At 46.4% G+C, this 22574-nt stretch overlaps 2 protein-coding genes across 6 annotated transcripts in view; one reads left to right on the top strand and one right to left on the bottom strand.

Annotated features, from left to right (window-relative positions):
• The window catches only part of LOC118085582 (uncharacterized), a 193969-nt gene that overhangs the window by 62200 nt on the left and 109195 nt on the right, over positions 1–22574 (bottom strand). The window lies entirely within an intron of this gene.
• LOC118085607 (zinc finger protein 213-like) lies at positions 2460–15414 on the top strand. 5 transcript variants are annotated; one of them, XR_015949812.1, is made up of 7 exons: positions 2460–3023; positions 3661–4150; positions 5022–5103; positions 5372–5502; positions 6431–6557; positions 7324–7428; positions 7990–12881. XR_015949812.1 is itself a non-coding variant. In XM_060274165.2 (6 exons), exons 2-6 carry the CDS (start codon positions 3749–3751, stop codon positions 8079–8081), a joined length of 834 nt encoding a protein of 277 aa, XP_060130148.1. In that variant the 5' UTR covers positions 2465–3023; positions 3661–3748; the 3' UTR covers positions 8082–12881. The 5 variants fall into 5 exon arrangements, 3 of the variants coding, with proteins under 3 accessions (XP_060130149.1, XP_060130148.1, XP_088525084.1); XR_009557531.2 differs by lacking the exon at positions 7324–7428 and having other exon boundaries at positions 2461–3023; positions 5372–5766; XM_060274165.2 differs by lacking the exon at positions 7324–7428 and having other exon boundaries at positions 2465–3023.

Raw genomic sequence — 22574 nt, 5'->3', positions numbered from 1 at the left:
GTTAGGGATGATGGGAATTGTAGTCCAAAACATCTAGAGGGCCGAAGTTTGGGGGTGCCTGCTTTAACCCTTGCAAAGCCGAGTTCGCCAAGCTCAGCCCTCTCTCGCTTGGCAGAACCTCTGCTTTTTATTATTTTTTTATGGATTTAGGGGGGTTACACCAATGCCCAGATATCCTTTTGGGGGTGAGGCTCTTGGTTGGACTCTGAGCATCTCCCTCCCTTGGCCAGAAACCAGAGGAGCAGCTTGCAGGGAAACGGGCTTTTCAGGAGGCAAGGAACCTCCTCCTCGAATTCAGGAGTGGAGAGAGAGGAGGGGATCCTAGGGTCATCTAGTCCAACCCCCCTGCAATGCAGGAATCTCAGCTCAAGCATCCATGGCAGATGGCCCTCCGAACTCTGCTTAGAAACCTCCAAGGAAGGAGAGTCCACCACCTCCCAAGGGAGACCTTTCCCCTGCCATTCTGCTCTTAGATACCCCTCAAGGCAGCCAGTCCTGAGTTCTAGCACTGATGAAATAATCACACTGGCTACCAAGGGGCGACCTGTACCACATGTGGTGGTCATGTGAGAAAATAAAAAGATTTTGGGGACTAATATACGAAGAAATAAAAGAAATGCTAGGAATAACCTTTCCAAAAAGACCAGAGATGTTATTATTAAGCATAACAGGAAAAGATATACCAAACCCATTAAAGGAACTATTTCTGTACGCAACTGCAGCGGGCAGGATTCTGGTTGCCAAAAGCTGGAAAGAAACAGACGTTCCCACTATTTGGGAATGGCAGTGTAAATTACAAGAATTGGCGGAGATAGCCATTTTGACTAATAACATACGAGGCAAATCAAAACAAAACTTTGCCGCAAAGTGGGAAAAATATAAAATTTATGTGGAGAAATATGGTAAAGGAATACCACCTGTACCACTGGATTGAAATTCAAAAGGGGTGGGGAGAAAAACAAACTTCTGATAGCAAAATATTGGTGCACTAAGAAATAAGAACAAATTTGATATTCAGCGTAGACAAGTGTATTGTGTTATGTACGTTCAAAGTCAAGACGAAAAAATGCATTCGGGAAAGACAGGAAGTCCGAGGTGTAAAATCAAATCAAATATAAGAGGCAGTCAACAGGTCCACCTTCCGATCCCACTCCTTACTTAATAACGATACAGAGAAAGAAAAGAACATAAACTTCAATAATATACAATAACAAAACGATTTGACCAAAAGATTACTTTATTAAAGTGAATAACATTTAAATGGCAAAAGCTTTTGAATAAAAGGTACGATAGGGAAGTATGGGTGAACTAGGTGAGGGAGGGAATGGTGGGCGGGTGGGGAGGGGGGAGGGAAAGTGAGGGTTGGGGGCAACAATTGTTCTTTATTTAATGTATGGATCATAAACGTTTTGGATTTATTGTGTACTTTGATTGTGAGCTTCTTCATTTCTTTTTCTTCTTTTTCTTCTTCTTTCTTCTTTCTGTCCTTTGGCTTTCTGCAATTGTTGTAATTTGTATTAAGGTTGTATTTTTATGGAAAACATTTATGTATACTCTGAAACGTTTTGCAATAAAAATATATATGAAATAATCACACTGGCTACCAAGGAGGTACGCAGGTGGCGCTGTGGGTTAAACCACAGAGCCTAGGGCTTGCCGATCAGAAGGTCAGCGGTTCGAATCCCTGCGACAGGGTGAGCTCCCATTGTTCAGTCCCAGCTCCTGCCAACCTAGCAGTTCGAAAGCACCTCAAAGTGCAAGTAGATAAATAGGTACCGCTCCAGCAGGAAGGTAAACGGTGTTTCCATGCGCTGCTCTCGTTCGCCAGAAGCGGCTTAGTCATGCTGGCCACATGACCTGGAAGCTGTATGCTGGCTCCCTCGGCCAATAATGCAAAATGAGCACGCAACCCCAGACTGGTCCATGACTGGACCTAATGGTCAGGGGTCCCTTTACCTTTACCTACCAGGGAGGAACCAAGTGAAGTTCAAAATAAATAAATCCTATTCTCATCATAAATGAGTAGCTTAATACTTTTTCTGTCTAATGATTCTTATGCATGCTTTTTCTGCTAATATACAAAAGTATGCCATTTCCGCTTCCAGAAATGCTTAATTGTGAATTCTAGGGACACTGAAGTTTTTACAGACAGAAATGACAGGACAGCTTTCCAGATTAGTTAGCTGGGAGTGAGACAGTAGGCAGAGTGGCACTGGGCTTGCTAAAATGCCAACTACTACAGGAATTGCTTTCTTGAGAATTTTTAGCACTGTAATACCATTTTTAATTTTTTTTTAAAAAAAAGATTGATTTTTCAGTCATGGCAGTGTGTGAGCCAGGGCCGGCTCTAGGTAGACCCCCGCCGGTGGCGCGGCGCACTAGGGCGGAAACCATGCTGCACCAGGGCGCGCGACCCGCTCGAGACTGCCCTGCATATTAGGAGGTGGGACGTCGTGGCACAAGACAACTCCGGGAAAGGGGGGGGACGGGGGGCGAGCGGAGGGATCTTTGCACTATGGCGGAGCTGTATGTGCTTAAGACGGTCCCCCGCACCGGGACACTGCAAAACAGCCCCCTCCCCGTTAAGAGAGCGCCATGAACAGGCGAAGGCAAGCATTGCAACTGTCAGAAAAGGAGCTCGGCTCCGTTTGCAGAAGAAGCGGGGGACCCCCTGCGGAGAGAACAGCGAAAGTGTCGATTCCAAGAGGATACAATGTATCTGATATTGGCCCAATGTTAGCCTATGGGGAAACTTCAGAAGGGAAGGGAAGCAGGAGGCGTCCCCCCAAAAGCATCTCTGGAAGTGTGCAATGCGCGAGCGAGAGATAAACGCGGAGGGGACAGCTGGACGAGCTAGGCCTTGCAAGGGTTAAAGGGAAGCGAGCTGCCTTCCTAGGGAGGAAAAGAAGCAAGGGGGGGTCAGGTCCTCCAGAGCCAAGGCCCCTCCCTCCCCAGTCCTCCTTTCCTGCTTTGGTGTCTCTCCTGCAAGGGCTGCATCGCTGTCCCCTCCTTCCTGGGATCTGGTGAGTCTCTCTCCTCTCCTCTCTCTCCCTCCCTCCAGAGGGTGCAGTGGGGAGACGGTGGGGGTCCCAGGGCTGCAGCAAGGGAGGATGCGGGGGGGGGGGGACAAAGCCATGTCAGGGAGGAGAGAGTCCTGCCAGGGGGGTGGAGGTCTGCAAGGCTCTCCTTCCTGGAGATCAGAGGATCCCAAACTCCCACGAAATCTCCCTTCTTCAAACAATGGAGTCCCTGGGACTTTAACTCTGTGTGATGTCGCTCAGCGTCATTGCACAACAGAGGAAACATGTGCAAATGGTTTTCCAAAGCTGGACGGGGAGGTGGACTAGGAAGCCCCACCCCCAAGAAACCCACAGGGAGGGACGAAAGGTGGGAAAGAGAGACCAGGAATAAAGAGAGGGATGCCAGCCCATAGTCTGGCTGCTGCATTGCAAACCAGTTTCCCAGCAATCCCCTCGCACCCAGAGCATGGCATCCCAGGACCACATCCTCTCTGTCCCAAAGGGATTGTTTGTTGGAAAACCAGCCGCAAATGGGTGCGGCTACTCACTGAGCCTCCAAGGACCTTGGCATCCATGGCTGTGTTAATAATAATAATAATAATGATAGTAATAAAATTGCCAGCCTAAATTTGCTTTGTAGGATTTCCTAGCACCTCTCATCACAGGCAGAACTTGGCAGAAGACCAAGGGGTTCCTTCCGATCTCTTAGAGGCTTCCTGAGAGCACAGATGGATGAACAAGACTCAGCTGGCCTTGGAACAGGAAGAGGCCATGCCATGCAAACTGGGAGCAGTGGGGGATTCTGGGAAAACTCTGTGCAGAAGATCCTGGGTGAGGAGGACACCCTCCGCTCAGAGGCGCAGAGCCAGCAGTTGAGGCAGTTCTGCTGCCAGGAGGCCAAAGGACCCCGAGAGGTTTGCAGCCGACTCTACTACCTTTGTCGTCAATGGCTGAAGCCAGAAAGGCACACGAAAGCTGAGATGCTGGACCTGGTGATCTTGGAGAAGTTCCTGGCTGTCCTTCCCCCAGAGATGGAGAGCTGGGTGAGGGAATGTGGAGCGGAGACCAGTTCCCAGGCAGTGGCCTTGGCCGAAGGTTTCCTCCTGAGTCAGGCAGAGGAGAGAAAGCAGGTGAGAGAGACTTTCCTCTAGATACTCCCAAGGGGCTCCAAACAGAACAGAGAACTTCCCATCATGGGCGTACCCAGCGAGGGGGGGGCAGTGCTCCACCTAGAAGCAAAAAAGTGATGAAATGAAACAAAATTAGCTCCCCTCTTTTCCCACCCCTTTTAGCCCCCACCCTCCAAAACAAAACATCTCCTCTGGCGTGAGGCAGCTGGGAAGCCCACAAGGCGAGGGGAAATGAGGGAGCTCAAGAGTCGGAGATGCTGCCTCTCAGGGGCTTTTCCCTCAGCTGCTAAAAGGCCGCCTTCGCCCGCGTCTCTGGGGAGCCATTCTGGCACTGAAAAGGACCCGCTTGGCCGGGCGCGCCAGCCATCCAGCCAGCCGCCCACCCTTCTTAAGCCGCCTGAGAGCAAGCGAGGAGGACGGGCCGATGGCAAGCGAGGCTGTACCGCCATCCGCTTTTGTTTCTTTCCCCTGCATGCCCAGGATTGGAGCTGGGAATGCTGAGTGGGCTGCATGTCCCTGCACGCCTTCTCCACTAGCAGCCCCCCCCCCAGTTTTGATCCTGGGAACACCCCTGCATCCCATAATGCTCTACTTATGGCCCATCCTTTTTCTTGGAAGGCATCCATGGAATGAGCTCTAACACCCTTAATATTCTGTTTGCTTTAATTTTATTACAGTCATACCTTGGTTTAAGTATGCTTCGGTTTGATGCAGGATGGAGAACATCCCATAATGCTTTACTGATGGCCCATCCTATTTCTGGGAAGGCATCCATGGAATTAGATCTAACACCCTTAAAGCTTCTGTCTTTGTCATTCTCTTTCTTATCTTTCTCCCCATTCTCTGTTTTGAATCCTTGTTTCTTTTTCAGGAAAAGGATCATTTTGCAGAAATAGACCTGGATTCTTGTGAGGCAGAGAGGCCTCCGTTGGACACCAGAGAGAGGCCACTGGGTAAGGAGGAAAGTGTTTTTTCTCCGTATTGTCTCATTCTGTTGCTTTTCCAACTCATCTGAGGGTACATTTCATCTTGTTGGGACCAAGGGTCCAGAGGAGGGGAGATGTATTTCTGCACAACTAACATGTGAAATGGGCACAAACATCCAAATGTTCTCAGCAGGTCAGGCTTTCTCAAAGGCCCACCTGTAGTTAGAGATGCCCTGTTTCACCTGTGAGAGAAGCAGGGACTCCTGAAATCCTGCTTACCTTTTTTCTTTTGCAGGTGACAGAATGATGCCGGCAAGACCTCCTGATCGGTCTATTCATGGCGGCAGAAGGGAAGCAGTGGCTGTGGAACCAGATCAGTTCAGGAGGAGCTGCCTTGTGGGGACAGAGGCTGAGGGATGGAGCAAGGTCATGGACTGGTTGGGCACAGAGGAATGGTGGGAGGAGGCAGATGGGGAACCGGGAAGGGAAGACGTCTTAGAGGCCAAGAAGTGAAGGAAGAAGAAGGATGGGCGATCAGAGTGGGAAGAAGCAGAAGCTTTGGAAGAGGAGGTGTCAAAAGCTGAAGGGCTAACAGGGCTTAGTGAGCTGGGAGACTCTGTGGCAGAATGCAGTCCAGAATCAGAGGCAGAAGAGGAAGATGAGTGGAAGGAGGGATGTGGAGAGGCTGAGGTGAGTCAAGAGAAGGAGGAGCCACCGGTAGCTCCCTCTCCTTTTGCCAGAAGCCACCCTCCCGGCTTGTCTCTCAGAGCCAGGAGACCCCCTGCATTGCAGAAATCTCTGCTAGATCATACAAGACAGTTGGCCATCCAAAATAGGCTTATATTATTTCTAGATTGAACACTGAATGCTAAAATTGGTTTCTAAGCAGTGGACAAATGAGAACAAATAATGGCCTGGATTCCCCTAACCAGCCCCATCCGCTGCAAAATGGGGCCTGCCTCCCATTCCTCCCCCTCTCCATGCCCCCATGAACCCCTTGAATTTGACTCTAGGGCATTGGGAGGGAACTCCCCAGAACAGGACACGAGGAGAGGAGAAAGTGGATCCTTCCATGTGGGAAACTGGAATGCTTGCGTAGGCAGAATGACTTGAAAACCTACCGTATTTGCACAATGACAAATACCCATAGTCAAAACGCAGAATAATTACAGCGTTAAAATAGGTACCCAAAATTAAAATGAAGAAGAAAAGAATCATCCATAATTAAAATGTGCAGCAAAGCAATCCTATTGAAACAACACAACAACAATTTACAGGAAGGAAACAACAGAGTATTGTGTAGCAGATCATATTTCTGCTGTCTCAGAGGAGGACATTTCCATTTTTCTTTCAGGGTCCAGTGTGCTTTGAAGATGTCGCCGTTCGTTTCACGGATGAGGAGTGGGTGTTGCTGGATCCTGACCAGAGAGCTCTGCATAAGGATGTAATGGAGGAGAATTGTGGGATCGTGGCCTCTCTTGGTAAGGCTCCCGGTGGGGTGGCCATATCTGCCTGGAAATTCAAAAAATACCTCTATGTGACAAACCTCAGATATTTTCACAGAGCTCAACAGCGCCCCCTACAACACCTGTGAACCTAACACCCCCACAATAAACAGTAAATTACAGTAATACCCCGCAAGACGAACGCCTCACGCAACAAAAAACTCACAAGATGAAAGAGTTTTGCGTTGTGGGAGGCATCTCGCAAAATGAAGTTTTATATGGCCGTGCTTCGCAAGACGACCATGCCGTTCAGGGATCCGCTGCCACCCACTGCCGTTGCAGCAAGCAGGAAGCGCGCGGAGGCGGCGGCGGCGCTGAGAGGGCCGATCCCGGGCTGCTGATCAGATGAGAAGCGGCCGGGATCAGCCCCCTCAGGGGGTGCCTCAGGGGGGATTTTTGGGTTGTCCTGCAGCGCAGGCTAGAACTCAAGAGAGTGTATGTGTGGAGGCAAGACCAATAGGAATGCAATAATTAACTATCAATGCATTCCTATGGTAAACTGCGCTTCACAAGACGAAATTTTCACAATACGAAATGACTTGTAGAACGAATTAATTTCATCTTGCGAGGTACCACTGTACAGTTTTTTCTGTGAACAATCTTACTCCAGTTCTGCCTTTTTATACCATGATATGCTTGGCCGTCTGAACTGCTCATGTCATCTTAAATGTCAGCTTCAGAGTTGTTAGGAAAGATAAGTAGCTTCTGTCAAGTTTTTTGTTTTTGATTTTGCTGCTGTCAGTCTTGGGTTGACCAAAGAGACGACTGATATTGGAGATGGAGGGGATGCCATGACTGGACCAAACAACATCTGCCCCAGAGAAGAGCCAGGCTTATTGAATCTCAGGTAGTAGTAGCAGTGATAATAATAGTAATAATAATATTTTTTTATTTATACCCTGGCCATCTGGCTGGGTTGCCCCAGGCAATCTGGGAAGCTTCCAACACATATACAGTGGTACCTCTGGTTGCAAGCGGATCCATTCCAGAGGTCCGGCCAAATCCCGAGGTTTTCTCAACCCAGTTTCTGCGCATGCACGCGACGAAACCTGGTCCGATACGCAGCGAAACTTGGTCCGATACTTCTGGATTTGCCGCTTTCATTAGCTGAAGTTTACATAACCTGAGGTGTTACTGTATAAACATGAAACAGTAACAATAACAATCTAATCCAACGTAAAAAGTACAAAAAATTTAAAATGAATAACTTACATCAAACAAAGCAACATTCATTAATCCATTAGAATTCAATAATAAATACATTCATTTATTACAAATAACAAAGGTAATGAACACACAACCAATTGCCTTCAGTTCTACCTCTACAACAAATTTAATGAGCTTTATTCCATAATTGGGGGCTCCATTTTTGTTCCTGAGCTTCTAATCACTTTTTTCTCCATTGCAGAGAGTGAAGAATTGGAAATCATAAACAAGGATGACCATGACAATGTTAGGACTTTAAACCTAAGACGCTGGCAAATTAGCAAGGTCATGTGATTTAAGTTGTTAAGTCGTTAAGATGCTCAGTATATATAGAGCGTTTGTTTTGTTTGCCTGTGGGGTGTGGACTAGTCATGTCTGAAAGCTCTGGAGGGGTTTCTGTTATTTTTCTGCAATAAAGCTGTCTTCGAAAGTTGAGCTTTGGTGAGTCGTTTTCTGCTGCAAAGCTACAAGAATTCTACAACAAGAAGAATCCAGCCGCTGTGCTTAAAGCTCTGCAAAGAGAACTGTTTCTGGTCTGTATAGCGCAGCAAAAGCGTTTTTACTGGACCAGTGCAGAAAACCTCTTTAGGTTATGGACTGAGTTATGTTTTGGATTCTAATGCTGTGGACTCTCATGTGCTGATTGCTGTATCGTGTGCAGAGGCAGTGAAAGTGGCTTCGGATGTGAGAAGACCTGCTTGGTCATAAATCAAGCCATAAAACAAGGGAGGAACCGAGAGAGCTGCGTAAGTGAAGGCTTACAGCTTTAATTAACTGCAAAAGGCTAGTTTGATCTCCCGTTGTGTTTTTTGCCAATAAACACAAGACGGTGGCAGATTGCTAGTGAAGACACGGAGGGGAAAAGTTTAAAGGCTTCAGAGAAGGCTCGAAGCGTCTGAAAAGTGAGTAAAGTAAATCCCAAGGGGGAAGAAAAGCAAGGGCACTCAGAGGGGGTGGCAATAGACCCCAATAATGGCAGCAGAAAATTTCCAGGTTCCCTTTCCAAAGCTGAACTCTGCTAATTATGTGCAGTGGTCTAAGAGGGCTCAAGTCTGGTTGGAAGCCAAAGAAGTTTGGGCGGACTATGTCCAGAGGCGAAAGTCATTTGTGGCTGTTGCAGCAGATGCTACAGTAGAGCAACAGGCTGCTGCACATGCTCAGAATAGAGAACATGATAAAATGGATACTAAAGCTGGATGCATGTTAATGGTATCGATAGATGACTCTCAACTGCCCCATGTGGAAGGCTTAAGGTCTGCATTTGAAATTTGGGAAGCCCTTAAGCGTATTCACCATAGAGCCACGCCCAGAGAGAAGGTGAATTCCCAGTGTGGGGGAACTGGCAGGCAGAGCTGTAAGGAAGTCTCACAAGTGTCTGCTATGGCCAGCAAGTCATGTTTTCGATGTGGCAGCAGATTTCATCTAATAGCAAAGTGCCCAGAAAAGCAACAGGAGTTTCAGCAACCCAAGGCCAGTTTCCAGAGCTACAGAGGAAGACAACATGAGAACTACAAGAGTCAACGACCCAGAGGGGGAGAAGTTGCTGATAAGGGACTGTCTGCAATGGTAGTGCAACAGAGCTCTAAAAGGAACCAACAAACCTTGAAATGGGTAATTGACAGTGGGGCTTCGCACAGTTTAATACCGGCGACATCTTGTGGCAGTCTTAGGAACTGCAAGACTTTACCAGTTGCAAAAACTGTGACTATAGCAGACAATAGCAAACGAGAAATGAACCTTAAAGGCACCATTTATGTTAATTGTTTGCAAACTAACCTTCCTGTTTTTGTTCTTCCAGGAATGAAGAATGGACTTTTGAGTGTGTCAGGCCTGGTAAAAAGTGGTTTTAAGGTTGAGTTTGAAAAAGATGTGTGCACTATTTCAAAACAGGGGAAGGAGCTAGTTAAAATTCCCTGTGAGGAAGGGCTTTTTGTTTTGGATGAAGAGCAGTTAGCAGCAGGCAGCTGTTCAACAGGTGAAGCTCAAGAGCAGTTGGCAGCAGGCAGCTGTTCAACAGGTGAAGCACAAGCTAAATGTGCAAATAAGGCTCCTCATACAGGTTGTGCACATTTACTACATAGAAGGTTAGCTCATATATGCTTTAAGTATGTAAGCAAGATGCCAGATTTAGCTGAGGGGTGTAACCTTAAACCCTGTTCAAATTTTTTGGATTGTTGTGCTTGTAAACACTCTAAGGTTAAGACATGTAACTACCCTAGATCTGATAGAGTAAGCAAGAAACCCTTTGAGCTAGTACACACAGATGTGTGTGGACCCTTTCCGGTCAAGTCCCTTGGAGGTGCGAGATTTATGCAAATTTTAGTGGATGATTTTTCAAGGGCCAGTTGGGTTTTCTTTCTGAAAGAAAAATCGCAAGCAGCATCAATTCTGATGGATTGGATTGAAGAAGTAGAGTGTAAATTTGACACTAGGGTGCGCAAGATACAATCGGATCGTGGTGGGGAGTATGTGAACCACACGCTAGCGACACGGTTAAAACGGAAAGGTATAGTCCATAGACTTACCAATCCCTATTCACCACAGGAGAACTCAGTTGCGGAAAGAAAATTCCGAACATTGCAAGAAGCCATTGCTGCTTTACTGTTTGATTCTGGATTACCACAGCGTTTTTGGGCAGAGGCTGCGCTGTATGCAAATTATTCCTTTAATAGAGTGTACAACAGCACAGTAGGCAACACTCCTTACTTCATGTTGTTTGGTAAGAAACCAAAAATTGACCATCTAAGAGTTTTTGGATGTCGTGCTTATGTGCTGGTGCCTAGGGCACAACGTAAGAAAGGTGATCCCAGATCTAAAGAAATGATTTTCTGTGGTTATCAAGCAAACACAAAAGGTTGGAGATTTGTAAATGTAGGAGGTAATCAAACAAAAATCACAATCAGCAGAAGTGCTGAATTTTGTGAACAAGATGGTTGGAATAGAATCCATGGTAATTCTGACATACTATTTGATGTGTCAAATGAAAAAGATCAGACACAGGTCCCAAGGCGAGAATTAGTTCCAGAACAGGCTGAGGAATCTGAGTCTGAGGATGAGGGTGAGAAACCTTCTAGTTCACACAAGTTTGAAAAGTCAGAATCGTCTAGCCCAGTAGGTTTACCTGTACAGCAAGGGAGACGAGTAAAGTCAGAATCAGAAAGTCCTTCAACTGCTAGTGACAAACAGGTGACAACCAGTGATTCTGGGTCAGAGGGGGCAACTGATGGAGCATCGCAGGAGCTGCCAAGGCGTTCCAAGCGTACCAACAAAGGAAAACCTCCAGAAAGGTATCAAGCCATTAGTGTTTGGGTAGGATTGGCGAATTGCGAACCTGAAAGTTTTGAGGAGGTAGAGCAATTACCTAAGGAGGAGGCCAGTAGGTGGCACGAGGCCATGCAGAAAGAGTTGAATTCTATGAAGGAGCTTGGTGTATTTTCCATCTCCAAACTGCCAGAAGGTACCAAGGCAATAAGTTGCCGGTGGGTGTATAGAATAAAGACAACGGTAACAGGGAAACCAGAGTACAAAGCGAGGCTTGTAGCTCGGGGTTTTTCACAAAGTAAAGGGGTACACTACTCCGAAATTTATGCGCCCACTTCAAGGAGCGAAACTCTACGTGTACTCCTAGCGGTTGCTGCTCAGAGAGGATTCAAAGTGAATCACTTTGATGTCTCAACTGCTTATCTTCATTCAGGTCTAGCTGAAGAACTTTATATGGAGCTACCGCCAGGATTGAAAGGTGATAGGTCAAATCAAGTTTGGAAGTTACACAAGTCTATTTATGGACTCAAACAGTCAGCTCATAATTGGAATGAATTTCTAAATGATGTTTTGGTAAGCATTGGCTTTAGCAGGAGTAAAGCTGACAACTGCTTATATTTCAGAGGTTCAGGAGACACTCAAGAATCTTTGCTTGTTTATGTAGATGACCTGATTTATACTTCAAAGACACAAAAGCAGGTGGAAAAGCTGGCCAAGGAGTTAAGTAAACACTTCACAATTAAGAATCTTGGTGCTGTAAAGGTTTATCTTGGTGTTCAGATAGATAGGACCAAAAATGGCAGTTTCTTGCTGAATCAAAAAGGCAAAATATTGCAAATGTTGGAAAAGTTTGGCATGGCAGAGTGTGCAGGTGTTAGAACACCTATGGAAATGGGTTTTGTAAAAGAAAGTGAATTCAAGGATAGTGCTGAGTTCAAACGTCCTGAAATCTTTCAATCAGCTCTGGGAAGCTTATTGTACCTTTCGCAATGGAGTAGGCCAGACATTGCTTATGCTGTTAACTTACTCAGCAGGGAAGCTTCAAAACCTAGTGTAAATGCATGGAAAGGAATTCAAAGAGTCTTAAGATATTTACAATACACCAAAGATTTTTGCCTTGAATTGTCTTCTGAAGGGCAAGCACAGCTTACTTGCTGGGCAGATAGCGATTGGGCAAATTTAAGGGATAGAAAATCAGTGTCTGGCTGTGTAGTAAAATTTGGAAACTCTCTGGTCGGATGGCGTTCGAAGAAGCAAAACCTAATTACTTTATCGTCGACAAAAGCCGAATTCTGTGCCTTATCTGAATTATGTAGAGATCTAGAATTTTACAAATGTCTGGCACAAGAGATGTGTGAAAAGTCCATCACGCCCATCACTATATGGGGTGATAATCAGCCATGTCTTAAATTAGCACAGAATGGTCAGTTTAAAGGTCGTACAAAACATTTGGATATCAGATTTCAAAATGTTTGTCAAACAGTGAGAGCGGGAATTGTTAAATTAAGTTACTGTCCAAGTCATGAAAATTTAGCTGATGGATTTACAAAACCGCTTGGGTTTCAGCGTCATGAAGAATTTTGTGAAGAATTGGGTCTGAAATAACTTTGTAGAACTGTTTATATTTTGCCAGCGAGAGGGGGTGTTAGGACTTTAAACCTAAGACGCTGGCAAATTAGCAAGGTCATGTGATTTAAGTTGTTAAGTCGTTAAGATGCTCAGTATATATAGAGCGTTTGTTTTGTTTGCCTGTGGGGTGTGGACTAGTCATGTCTGAAAGCTCTGGAGGGGTTTCTGTTATTTTTCTGCAATAAAGCTGTCTTCGAAAGTTGAGCTTTGGTGAGTCGTTTTCTGCTGCAAAGCTACAAGAATTCTACAACAAGAAGAATCCAGCCGCTGTGCTTAAAGCTCTGCAAAGAGAACTGTTTCTGGTCTGTATAGCGCAGCAAAAGCGTTTTTACTGGACCAGTGCAGAAAACCTCTTTAGACAAAACCTGCAGAATGGAGAAGCCATGTAAAAATTTGGGCTGTGGAAAGTGCTGCAGTCAGAGCTCCCATTCCACTTCCCATCAAAGAATTCACATAGGGGAGAAACCCTATCAGTGTGTGGAATGTGGAAAGAGCTTCAGTAAGAGCTCCGATCTCACTAAGCATCAGAGAATTCATACAGGGGAGAAACCCTATCAGTGTGTGGAATGTGGAAAGAGCTTCAGTCAGAGCTCACATCTCACTAAGCACCAGAGAATTCATACTGGGGAGAAACCCTATCAGTGTGTGGAATGTGGAAAGAGCTTCAGTCATAGCTCCTCTCTCACTTCCCATCACAGAATTCATACAGGGGAGAAAGCCTATCAGTGTGTGGAATGTGGAAGGAGCTTCAGTACGAGCTCCGATCTCACTAAGCATCAGAGAATTCATACTGGGGAGAAACCCTATAAGTGCTTGGAATGTGGAAAGAGCTTCAGTAAGAGCTCCGATCTGAATACCCATCAAAGAATTCATACAGGCGATAAACCTTACCAGTGTGTGGAATGTGGAAAGAGCTTCACTGATAGCTCTTATCTCACTAAGCACCAGAGAATTCATACTGGGGAGAAACCCTATCAGTGTGTGGAATGTGGAAAGAGCTTCAGTCATAGCTCCTCTCTCACTTCCCATCACAGAATTCATACAGGGGAGAAACCCTATCAGTGTGTGGAATGTGGAAGGAGCTTCAGTACGAACTCCGATCTCACTAAGCACCAGAGAATTCATACAGGGGAGAAACCCTACCAGTGTGTGGAATGTGGAAAGAGTTTCAGTACGAGCTCCTCTCTCACTTCCCATCACAGAATTCATACAGGGGAGAAACCCTAACAGTGTGTGGAATGTGGAAGGAGCTTCAGTATGAGCTCCGTTCTCACTAAGCATCAGAGAATTCACACACGGGAGAAACCATATAATTGCTTGGAATGTGGAAAGAGCTTCAGTAAGAGTGTCAGTCTCACTTCCCATCAAAGAATTGATACAGGGGAAAATCACGAAATCATAGAATTGTGTAGCTGGAAGTGATCCCTAGTGTCATCTAGTCCACCCCATGTGATGCAGGAATAGCAAGTAAAGCATCCATGACAGATGGCCATCCAACTTCACTTGAAAACCTCAATAGATGGAAGTTCCAGCACTTCCAAGGGAGTCCAATCCACTAAGAGCTCTTGCTGTCAAAAAGTTATTCTGCATGTTTAGTCAGAGTCTTCTTCTTTTTTAACTTGAAGCCATTGATTTGGAGCAGGAAAATTTTATTTTATTTTCTTTCTCCTTTATTGTCCACCTTGTGTTCTCTTGTCCTTTGAGAACCACAATACGTTTCTCCTTTTGTTCTTCTTTCCTTTTTATCACAGTTTTGAACTCTAATACTTTGAAGGAGCAAGGTTTTAATTCCATGAAGTGAGCCAGCTAATCCTCTAGTAACAGTCATAGCTGAGATAAGAAGACCATGTTGAGGGTCTGGAAAGAGTTTTCAGACGGCAGTTAATCTGGAGGGAGAAGCTGTGGGAAGACGCTCTTCTCCTTCTGGGGTCTCCTTCCAGTCAGGAGGGGGAAGATCTTCTAGGAAAAGGAGATTCCCGAGTCCGTGGCAAGGGCTGAGAGGATCCCCTGGGTCTGGCATAGAAAGGAAAATCCCTCAGAGAGAGGGGGGGAGCGAGGGAAAGTGGCGCCTCAGGGCTCACGGAGGAAAGTATGAAGCCATGATGGAAGCTGTCAAAAGTATTTCATGGAAACACCTGTCGTAACTAAGGAATGGAGTTTGATTTACGTTTGCAACCGTGTGGCTGTGTGAAACAGCATATATCCCAGATGTTGTTGTTATTCAACCGTTTGAGGCAACTACAGATTCCCTTCACAGAGCAGCAGAAAGTTTACATTTTGCTGAGTTCTTTAGACCCCAGCTATGAGACCCTTTCTCTTTGGAAGCCTGCAGACCAGATTGATATTGAATATGTATCGGGCAGATAACAGGATGAACGGGAGGTTGAGAGAGAAAGGAAAAGCTGTGAGGGGGGGGTTGCCCAGTGCCCAGGAGTAAGGGTGCAGAAGAAGCTGAGAACACTGTGCATGCCTTTGCAGCAAAGCGGTGCTATGTGTGCAATTCTGTGCAATTCTGATCAACACCTGCAGAGAGGTTCAAGAGCCCTAGGCTCTGTGATTTAACCCACAGCACCACCCACGTCTCTCTCCAAACTCCAGTGAGCATGTCCTTTGCTGTGTAAAAACAAAACCTCATTTTTGTGCTCTAAAAACAAGACCTCTTCCTTACACACACACACTTCCCAAGATGGCTTGCTCTATGTAGAATCAGTTACAGGTAGGTAGCCGTGTTGGTCTGAGTCGAAGCAAAATAAGAAAATTCCTTCAGTAGCACCTTAAAGACCAACTAAGTTTATATTTTGGTATGAGCTTTCGTGTGCATGCACACTTCTTCAGATAGGTATCTGAAGAAGTGTGCATGCACACGAAAGCTCATACCAAAATATAAACTTAGTTGGTCTTTAAGGTGCTACTGAAGGAATTTTCTTATGTAGAATCAATTATTGTTGCAATGCTTGGGTCATATGAATTGAATCAGAATATCTAGCCACCTGCGTCATGCATTTATTCAGGTGAGGCTGAATTAAACACTCTAGAAAAATCCTTCTTGACTGCATCCGTTGTTGTTTAGTCATTTAGTCGTGTCCGACTCTTCGTGACCCCATGGACCAGAGCACGCCAGGCACTCCTGTCTTCCACTGCCTCCCACAGTTTGGTCAAACTCATGTTCGTAGCTTCGAGAACACTGTCCAGCCATCTCGACACTGTCCAATTGACTGCATCCGTATTGTTTCAAATATGAGTTCACTTTGCTATAAAAGTGTGTCATATTTATTGCTGTGAAATGGTACCACACTCAGCTTACGGATCTCAACCCCCAAAAAACCTGCACTGACTTGCTGCTTTCCCCCAATTTCTTAGGTAGAAATAACTGATATTGAGAAGCATAGCTGTCAACTTTCCGATTTGAAAAAAAGGGATCAGCAGCAGCCTCACCTGCCCCAGGGACAGTCTACGGTATATCTAACAATCCAGGATAGCAGTGGGAAACGGCGCTGCAATAAGGAAATTTCCAGCAAAAAGGGGGTTTGACAGCTTATTTGAGAAGGAAGAAGAGAGAGAGAGACCCCCAACCCTCAATCTTTGGGGGTGTGGTAGGCATCATTTCAGCGATGCTGCCCCACTCCAATTTGCCTCTGTAGGTCCCCATGTCCCTTTCCTGTGGCTGTGGCCCCTGAATGGCTCTCTCCTCATCCGTCTGTCTCTGGAGACAATGGAGGATGGCTCAAGCGGTGGGGAGATGGCGATGCCTGCTGGGGCAGCTGGCTGCTGTGACGGACAGGAGAGCCAGAGCAGAGTCCGGGGTGCAGTGCCTCACAATTCCACCAGAGGGCGGGAGACTCTCTCTGATTGGCTACCCGGAGGGGGGTGGAGCCAGCACTTTTGGAGGGAAAATAAAGGGAGCCGTTTCTGAAAGGATTTTTTTTTTTTACAAAGGGCTGGATTTTGCGATGGGGGAGAGGGAAGGTTGGGAGAAGATGGGGATGAGGAGAGGGTTGGAGGGAGGGAGAAGGGGCTCTGATTTGAGAGGAACATCTTCTGTGATGTTGCCTTCGGAACGGATAAAGTTCGTAAGTCAAGGTGCCACTGTACCTCAGGAGTGGGATTGCTACAATGATAAAAAAACATTATCAAAAGCATATTGGGAGACAGCCTAATTGTTGGGTGTGAAACACAGAGCAGTCAAATACAACATTCCTAGAGTGGACATAAAAAGGGGATGTCTGGAGCAGCCAGTCAGAATTTCCTGTTTCCTCCTGGGCTGGGACAGACTTCCTCTGCATGTTACCAGAGGTGGGCGTGGCCTCACCTGTGCAGGTAACAAAATAGCACAAAGGAGGCAGTCATCTCTCTCTCTGACTCCATTCCTCGAAGCAACATCTCCAGCCAAGAGAGGACAAAGGCATTATCCCCTTACGGAATAGAGTCCAGGTGTATATATTTTGTAGCTTAAGTCTGCTTTCTGGGATCCATTTGTGAACAGAATGTGAGTAAACTATTTTATATACTTTTATACAAGACAGGGAATAAAAGGGGAATTTCCAGGAAACTTATTTTAGAGGCTTAAACAAGCCTGACAAAGACGTTATCCGCTGTACAAGTTTAAAAAGGGGAATGTTACTCTGCTAAATTGTAGAACTTCTTAACACAAGTTGGGAAGGATATAATTAAACAATATATACCCAGGATCAAAACTAGGGGGGCAAGGGGGGGGCAAGGCACGGGAGGGGAGGGGCCACAAATGGGAACGTGGGCGGGGCTATGGAGCCCAGGTGAACACTAATAATAGTACATAAACCGAAAGGAGGAGAAAAAAAATCTTTCTGACTCTGGGAGTCAGGTCCTTGTTCCGTTTCTCTTCTCTTCTTTATGCATTCCATATATTGGGGGGGCATCAATAGGAGTCTTTCCACGTTTCTGAAGACCCTGGCGTGCGATGGCTAAGGCCATTTCCCAACAGGGACTAGGCTTGGACAAGCGTGGCGTGGCCAAAGGTTCTTTCACCTCTGTTGTGTATTGAGTCAAAGGATTTTATATCTGTATTATTATTGTCTGTATTTGCATTAGGATAAAGTAACTGCCTTTTGGTTCCAGAGGGTACAGCTACTATTGGTTCATTTAAGCTGCTGTATTTGGATCCTCTGTCTTCTTGGTTTCCTCCAAAAGGCAGCACTGTGATTGCCTGATATTGTTCCCTCCAAAATGTATCCCTTTCTAGCTAGTTCCCTGTCCCTATAAATGTAGCTTTCCTGCCCTCAGAGTCAGTCTTGTTTACTTTAATAAAGAAGTGTTACTAGAGAACTGTCTCCAGCATATTATGTCAAGAGAGCTGAAATCACAAACCCCACATCACAAAAACTGGTGACGAAGGTGGGATCCGGAATGCTGAGGAGCGGTTAAACACAGCCCTGCCTCAGAGTCCGGATTGCAGCTGAGAACAAGACTCACTGGCCAGCTGAGAAGACAAGGACATTGGAGAGTCCAAGGGTATTAGAGCCCTTCCAGCGATCAGAGCCCCACACGTGGGAAGACTACATCGAACGCTTCGAGTTCTTCGCAGTGGCTCAAGGGATCACCGATGCCAGCAAAAGAAGGGCCACATTTCTGAGCTATTGTGGGCCCGAGACCTTCAAGCTGGCCAAGGCATTGCTTGCTCCAGCGAAGCTGAGTGAGACATCTCTCCAATATATTTTTGCCTGCCTAACAAGCCACTTGGCGCCTACTGAGACCAAGATGGCCCGGTGGATGGAGTTCCATAAGAGGCAGCAGCGTGCTGGGGAGTCTTTATCCGCATTTCTGGCTGAACTCCGGAAGCTCGCTCAGCACTGCGGCTTCCAAAATCTGGAAGAGACTCTCCTGGATCAGTTTATTGGTGGTCTGAGCAGCAAGAAAGCCAGAAGACGCATCGTGGCTAAAGAAGAGGTTACCCTTGCTTCAGCCTTGAAGGAGGCCACCGCCATTGAGAATTATGAAAGAGAGGAGCTTGATGCCAGTCGCAAGGCCACTAAGCCACAGATAGAAGTTGTGCATGCCATGGACGAGCTAGAGGCTACTCTGAGCCAGAGCCCGGTCTGTGGGGTCGAGTCGGTGCGTCAGGCCTGCACAGTGCACAAAGATTGCTGAGGCAGTTGCCCAGGTTGTGGCGGAAACCATGAGCGGAAGAGTTGTCGTTTCCAGGATGTTATGTGCCAGACGTGCGGGAAGACGGGTCACATCGCCAGGGTCTGTAGATCGGCGGCGTTGGGAGCGACAGGAGCACCTAGACTGGAGCATCGCAGACCGCCCACAGCAACTCGTTTTCTAAAGGACTGCCACTACGTAACAGAAATCAACGGGAGGGCCGTGCAGTTTCCAGCGCAAGGCAAGGCACACATCAAGGTGAAGATTGAGGGTCAGCAGTGCGACATGGAGGTGGACTCCGGATCTGGATTCACCATCGTGTCGGACCAGACCGCGAAGACATTCTTCCCCAGGGGTAAGTTGCCCCCTCTGGAGCCCTTCCCGGCAACCTTGCAGTCGTACTCAGCAGGCCGCATCCATGTTATGGGAATGTGTGCCGTGAGTGTACAGTTCCGGGACAAACAGGCTGTACTCAAACTGGTGATTGCGAAGGGCAGTCGCCCCAGTCTCCTGGGCACTGACTGGTTCCCCGCCCTGGGACTGAGTATCTCAGGGCTAAATTCAATCCAAACCTGCCCTGAGATGAGCGAGGCATTATGCAAGGAATTTGCTGGTCTCTTTAATGGAAAACTGGGCTGTTATGAAGGGCCTCCAGTTGACTTCGAGTTGGACCCCGGGGTGGCCCCAATCCGACTCAAACCAAGGCGAGTGCCATTTGCACTGCAACCCAAGATCGAGGCAGAGCTGGATAAATTGGTCAAGCAGGGAGTTCTCTCACCCGTGGACTCTGCTAAGTGGGAGACTCCAATCGTCACGCCCCTTAAAGCAAATGGGGAAGTCAGGATCTGTGCAGATTACAAATGTACTATCAATAAGGCACTCAGGGGAAACTCATACCCCATTCCAGTCGTATCACATCTGTTGGCTAAACTGGCTAGGGCCAAGGTGTTCGCCAAAATTGACCTGGCACAAGCTTACCAACAGCTGCCAGTAACCCCACAATCAGCGGAAGCACAGACTATTGTCACACATAAAGGGGCGTTCAGAGTTAACAGATTACAGTTCGGAGTTTGTGTAGCCCCAGGGATTTTTCAAGGGCTCATGGAATGCCTGTTAAGAGGTCTGCCAGGGGTCTTGCCATTTTTTGATGACGTTTTGATTGCTGGAAAAGACCCACAGGAACTGGTTGCACGTGTCTGTGCAGTGTTGCTCAAGTTCAAGGAGGAACACAACCTTGATGGCAGAAAGTGAGGAGGAATTAAAGAACCTTTTAATGAGGGTGAAAGAGGAGAGCGCAAAATATGGTCTGAAGCTCAACATCAAAAAAACCAAGATCATGGCCACTAGTCCCATCACCTCCTGGCAAATAGAAGGGGAAGAAATGGAGGCAGTGAGAGATTTTACTTTCTTGGGCTCCTTGATCACTGCAGATGGTGACAGCAGTCACGAAATTAAAAGATGCCTCCTTTGGGGAGAAAAGCAATGACAAACCTAGACAACATCTTAAAAAGCAGAGACATCACCTTGCCGACAAAGGTCCGTATAGTTAAAGCTATGGTTTTCCCAGTAGTGATGTATGGAAGTGAGAGCTAGACCATAAAGAAGGCTGATCGCCGAAGAATTGATGCTTTTGAATTATGGTGCTGGAGGAGACTCTTCAGAGTCCCATGGACTGCAAGAAGATCAAACCTATCAATTCTGAAGGAAATCAGCCCTGATTGCTCACTGGAAGGACAGATCCTGAAGCTGAGGCTCCAATACTTTGGCGGCCTCATGAGAAGAGAAGAATCCTTGGAAAAGACCCTGATGTTGGGAAAGATGGAGGGCACTAGGAGAAGGGGACGTCAGAGGACGAGATGGTTGGACAGTGTTCTCGAAGCTACGAGCATGAGTTTGACCAAACTGTGGGAGGCAGTGCAAGACAGGAGTGCCTGGCGTGCTATGGTCCATGGGGTCACGAAGAGTCGGACACGACTAAACGACAAAACAAGGGAAAGTTGCCTGGCTCGAGAGTAGACCTTATGTTTCCCCCCAACTTTCCCATTGAGCCAAAAAAATATGTTTACATTTCCCCGTTCAAATACTTCCAGTTCCGGGCTTCCGGTCTGCTGCCAGCGCCGTCCGGCTGCGTTTGCCTCGAGCTGTGAGGCATTTGGCGCCGCGAGGGGGGAAAGCTGCGAAAAGCGACGCAGCTACTCGTAAGAGCCTCATATTGGGCTTTATGAGGACAAATATGCTCGGCGGTGCCCCAATTCGGACTCCCCTACTCGCCGGTAAACTCGGCAAGAGTCCCGGCAGAGTGGGGTCATAGTTGAAGGGGCCATTTTGAGCGTCACTGTCACCCTCGCGGCTGCAAAGCTTCGTTGCCGACGGTGGAGAGCAGCGGATTCTTCCAGAGCAAGAGAAATTAAAATTGGGAAACCGTGAGTAAAGGACTTAAAAAGTTTCAAAATTTCAAGATTTATTGAATTTGGTCACGGAAGAGGCTCAAAAAGGGAGCCGACCTCTTCCAATTGAAAGACTACGATACAGTAACCGATCCCTTGCCGGGAAGGCGAAACGAAGCATCCAATTTATTAACAATTGGTGCAAAAGAAGCCTCCCCCAGAGAACCAGACCTAGGTCTCTGGAGGTATCAGCAATTGAACTTTTGAGTGTGAATTATTAAAAAGCAGAAGTTGAAATTGGACTAAAGGAAATTAAAAGAAAAGATATCTAGACTGGGAAATATAGTGAATTGTTAAAAAGTAAAAGCGAGAAGTTTGAAAGAAATTTAAAGGACAAAGTAAGCGGACTGGGTAACAAAATGGATTATAATGTTTTGAAATAAGTCCTCCACCATTTCCTGTAGTGGAACTGGTTGGTTTCCCACGAGACTAAAGACAAGATGGCTTCGGACTCAGCAGCTTCAAAAGAACAGCTTTGGCAAAAGATACTGGTAGAGCTTCACGACATTAAACAGGGACTGAACTTGTACTCCACCTTGCCGCAGGAATGTGCTTTGTCGTGCAAACATGATAAACAATTGAAAGAGGTGAATGGAGAAAGCTGCTTGGAAAGAAAAATTGGCACTGAAGTTGGAAATTTGGACGTTGAGGACAAAAAAGAAATACCAACACAAGACATCTTTACGTACGGAGATCTGACGAGACAGGATGAGGATGAAGAAGAAGGAAGGCAGACTGTTCCACAAGTGGGAGATGTGGAACAGAAAAAGGACTGGACTCAAGAACTCCTCAAAGATGAACCAGGGTGGGCTCTGGCCCTCCCAGTGAGAGAGGGAGGACAGGGCACACTCTGGGAAGTTAGAAACAAAGACACAGGAGGAAAACTGCAGAAATGGGGTGAAAGCGTTTTGTGGAAGCTATGGGAAAGGGTGGGGGTGGGTTAATAGATTATAAATGATTCAAAGAGATGGATGAAATGGTATGGCCCTTTACTGGTATGTTTTATGGATCTTGCTGTATACTCCTGGAGAATCGGGATCTGGGGGAAGGGGGAGGGAGTTATGTTATTATTGTTTGAGATAGTATCTGTATTAAGAGTTAATAATAGAATGATGATTCGTTGTTAATAAAAATTATAGGCAGAGGGAAAAAGTATTAGAGAATGATTAAAGGGAATTAGAAATATTTGGTTTGAAGCATTAGATTTAAGGGAATTATATCAATACAGTGGAACCTCGGTTTATGAACACCTCGGTTTATGAATTTTCGGTTTATGAACGCCGCGGACCCATCTGGAACGGATTAATTCACTTTCCATTACTTTTAATGG

This window comes from Zootoca vivipara, chromosome 4, assembly GCF_965207765.1.
Source record: "Zootoca vivipara chromosome 4, rZooViv2.hap1.1, whole genome shotgun sequence".
NCBI classification, from domain to species: domain Eukaryota; kingdom Metazoa; phylum Chordata; class Lepidosauria; order Squamata; family Lacertidae; genus Zootoca; species Zootoca vivipara.
This window is presented reverse-complemented; position numbering and strand designations above follow the sequence as displayed.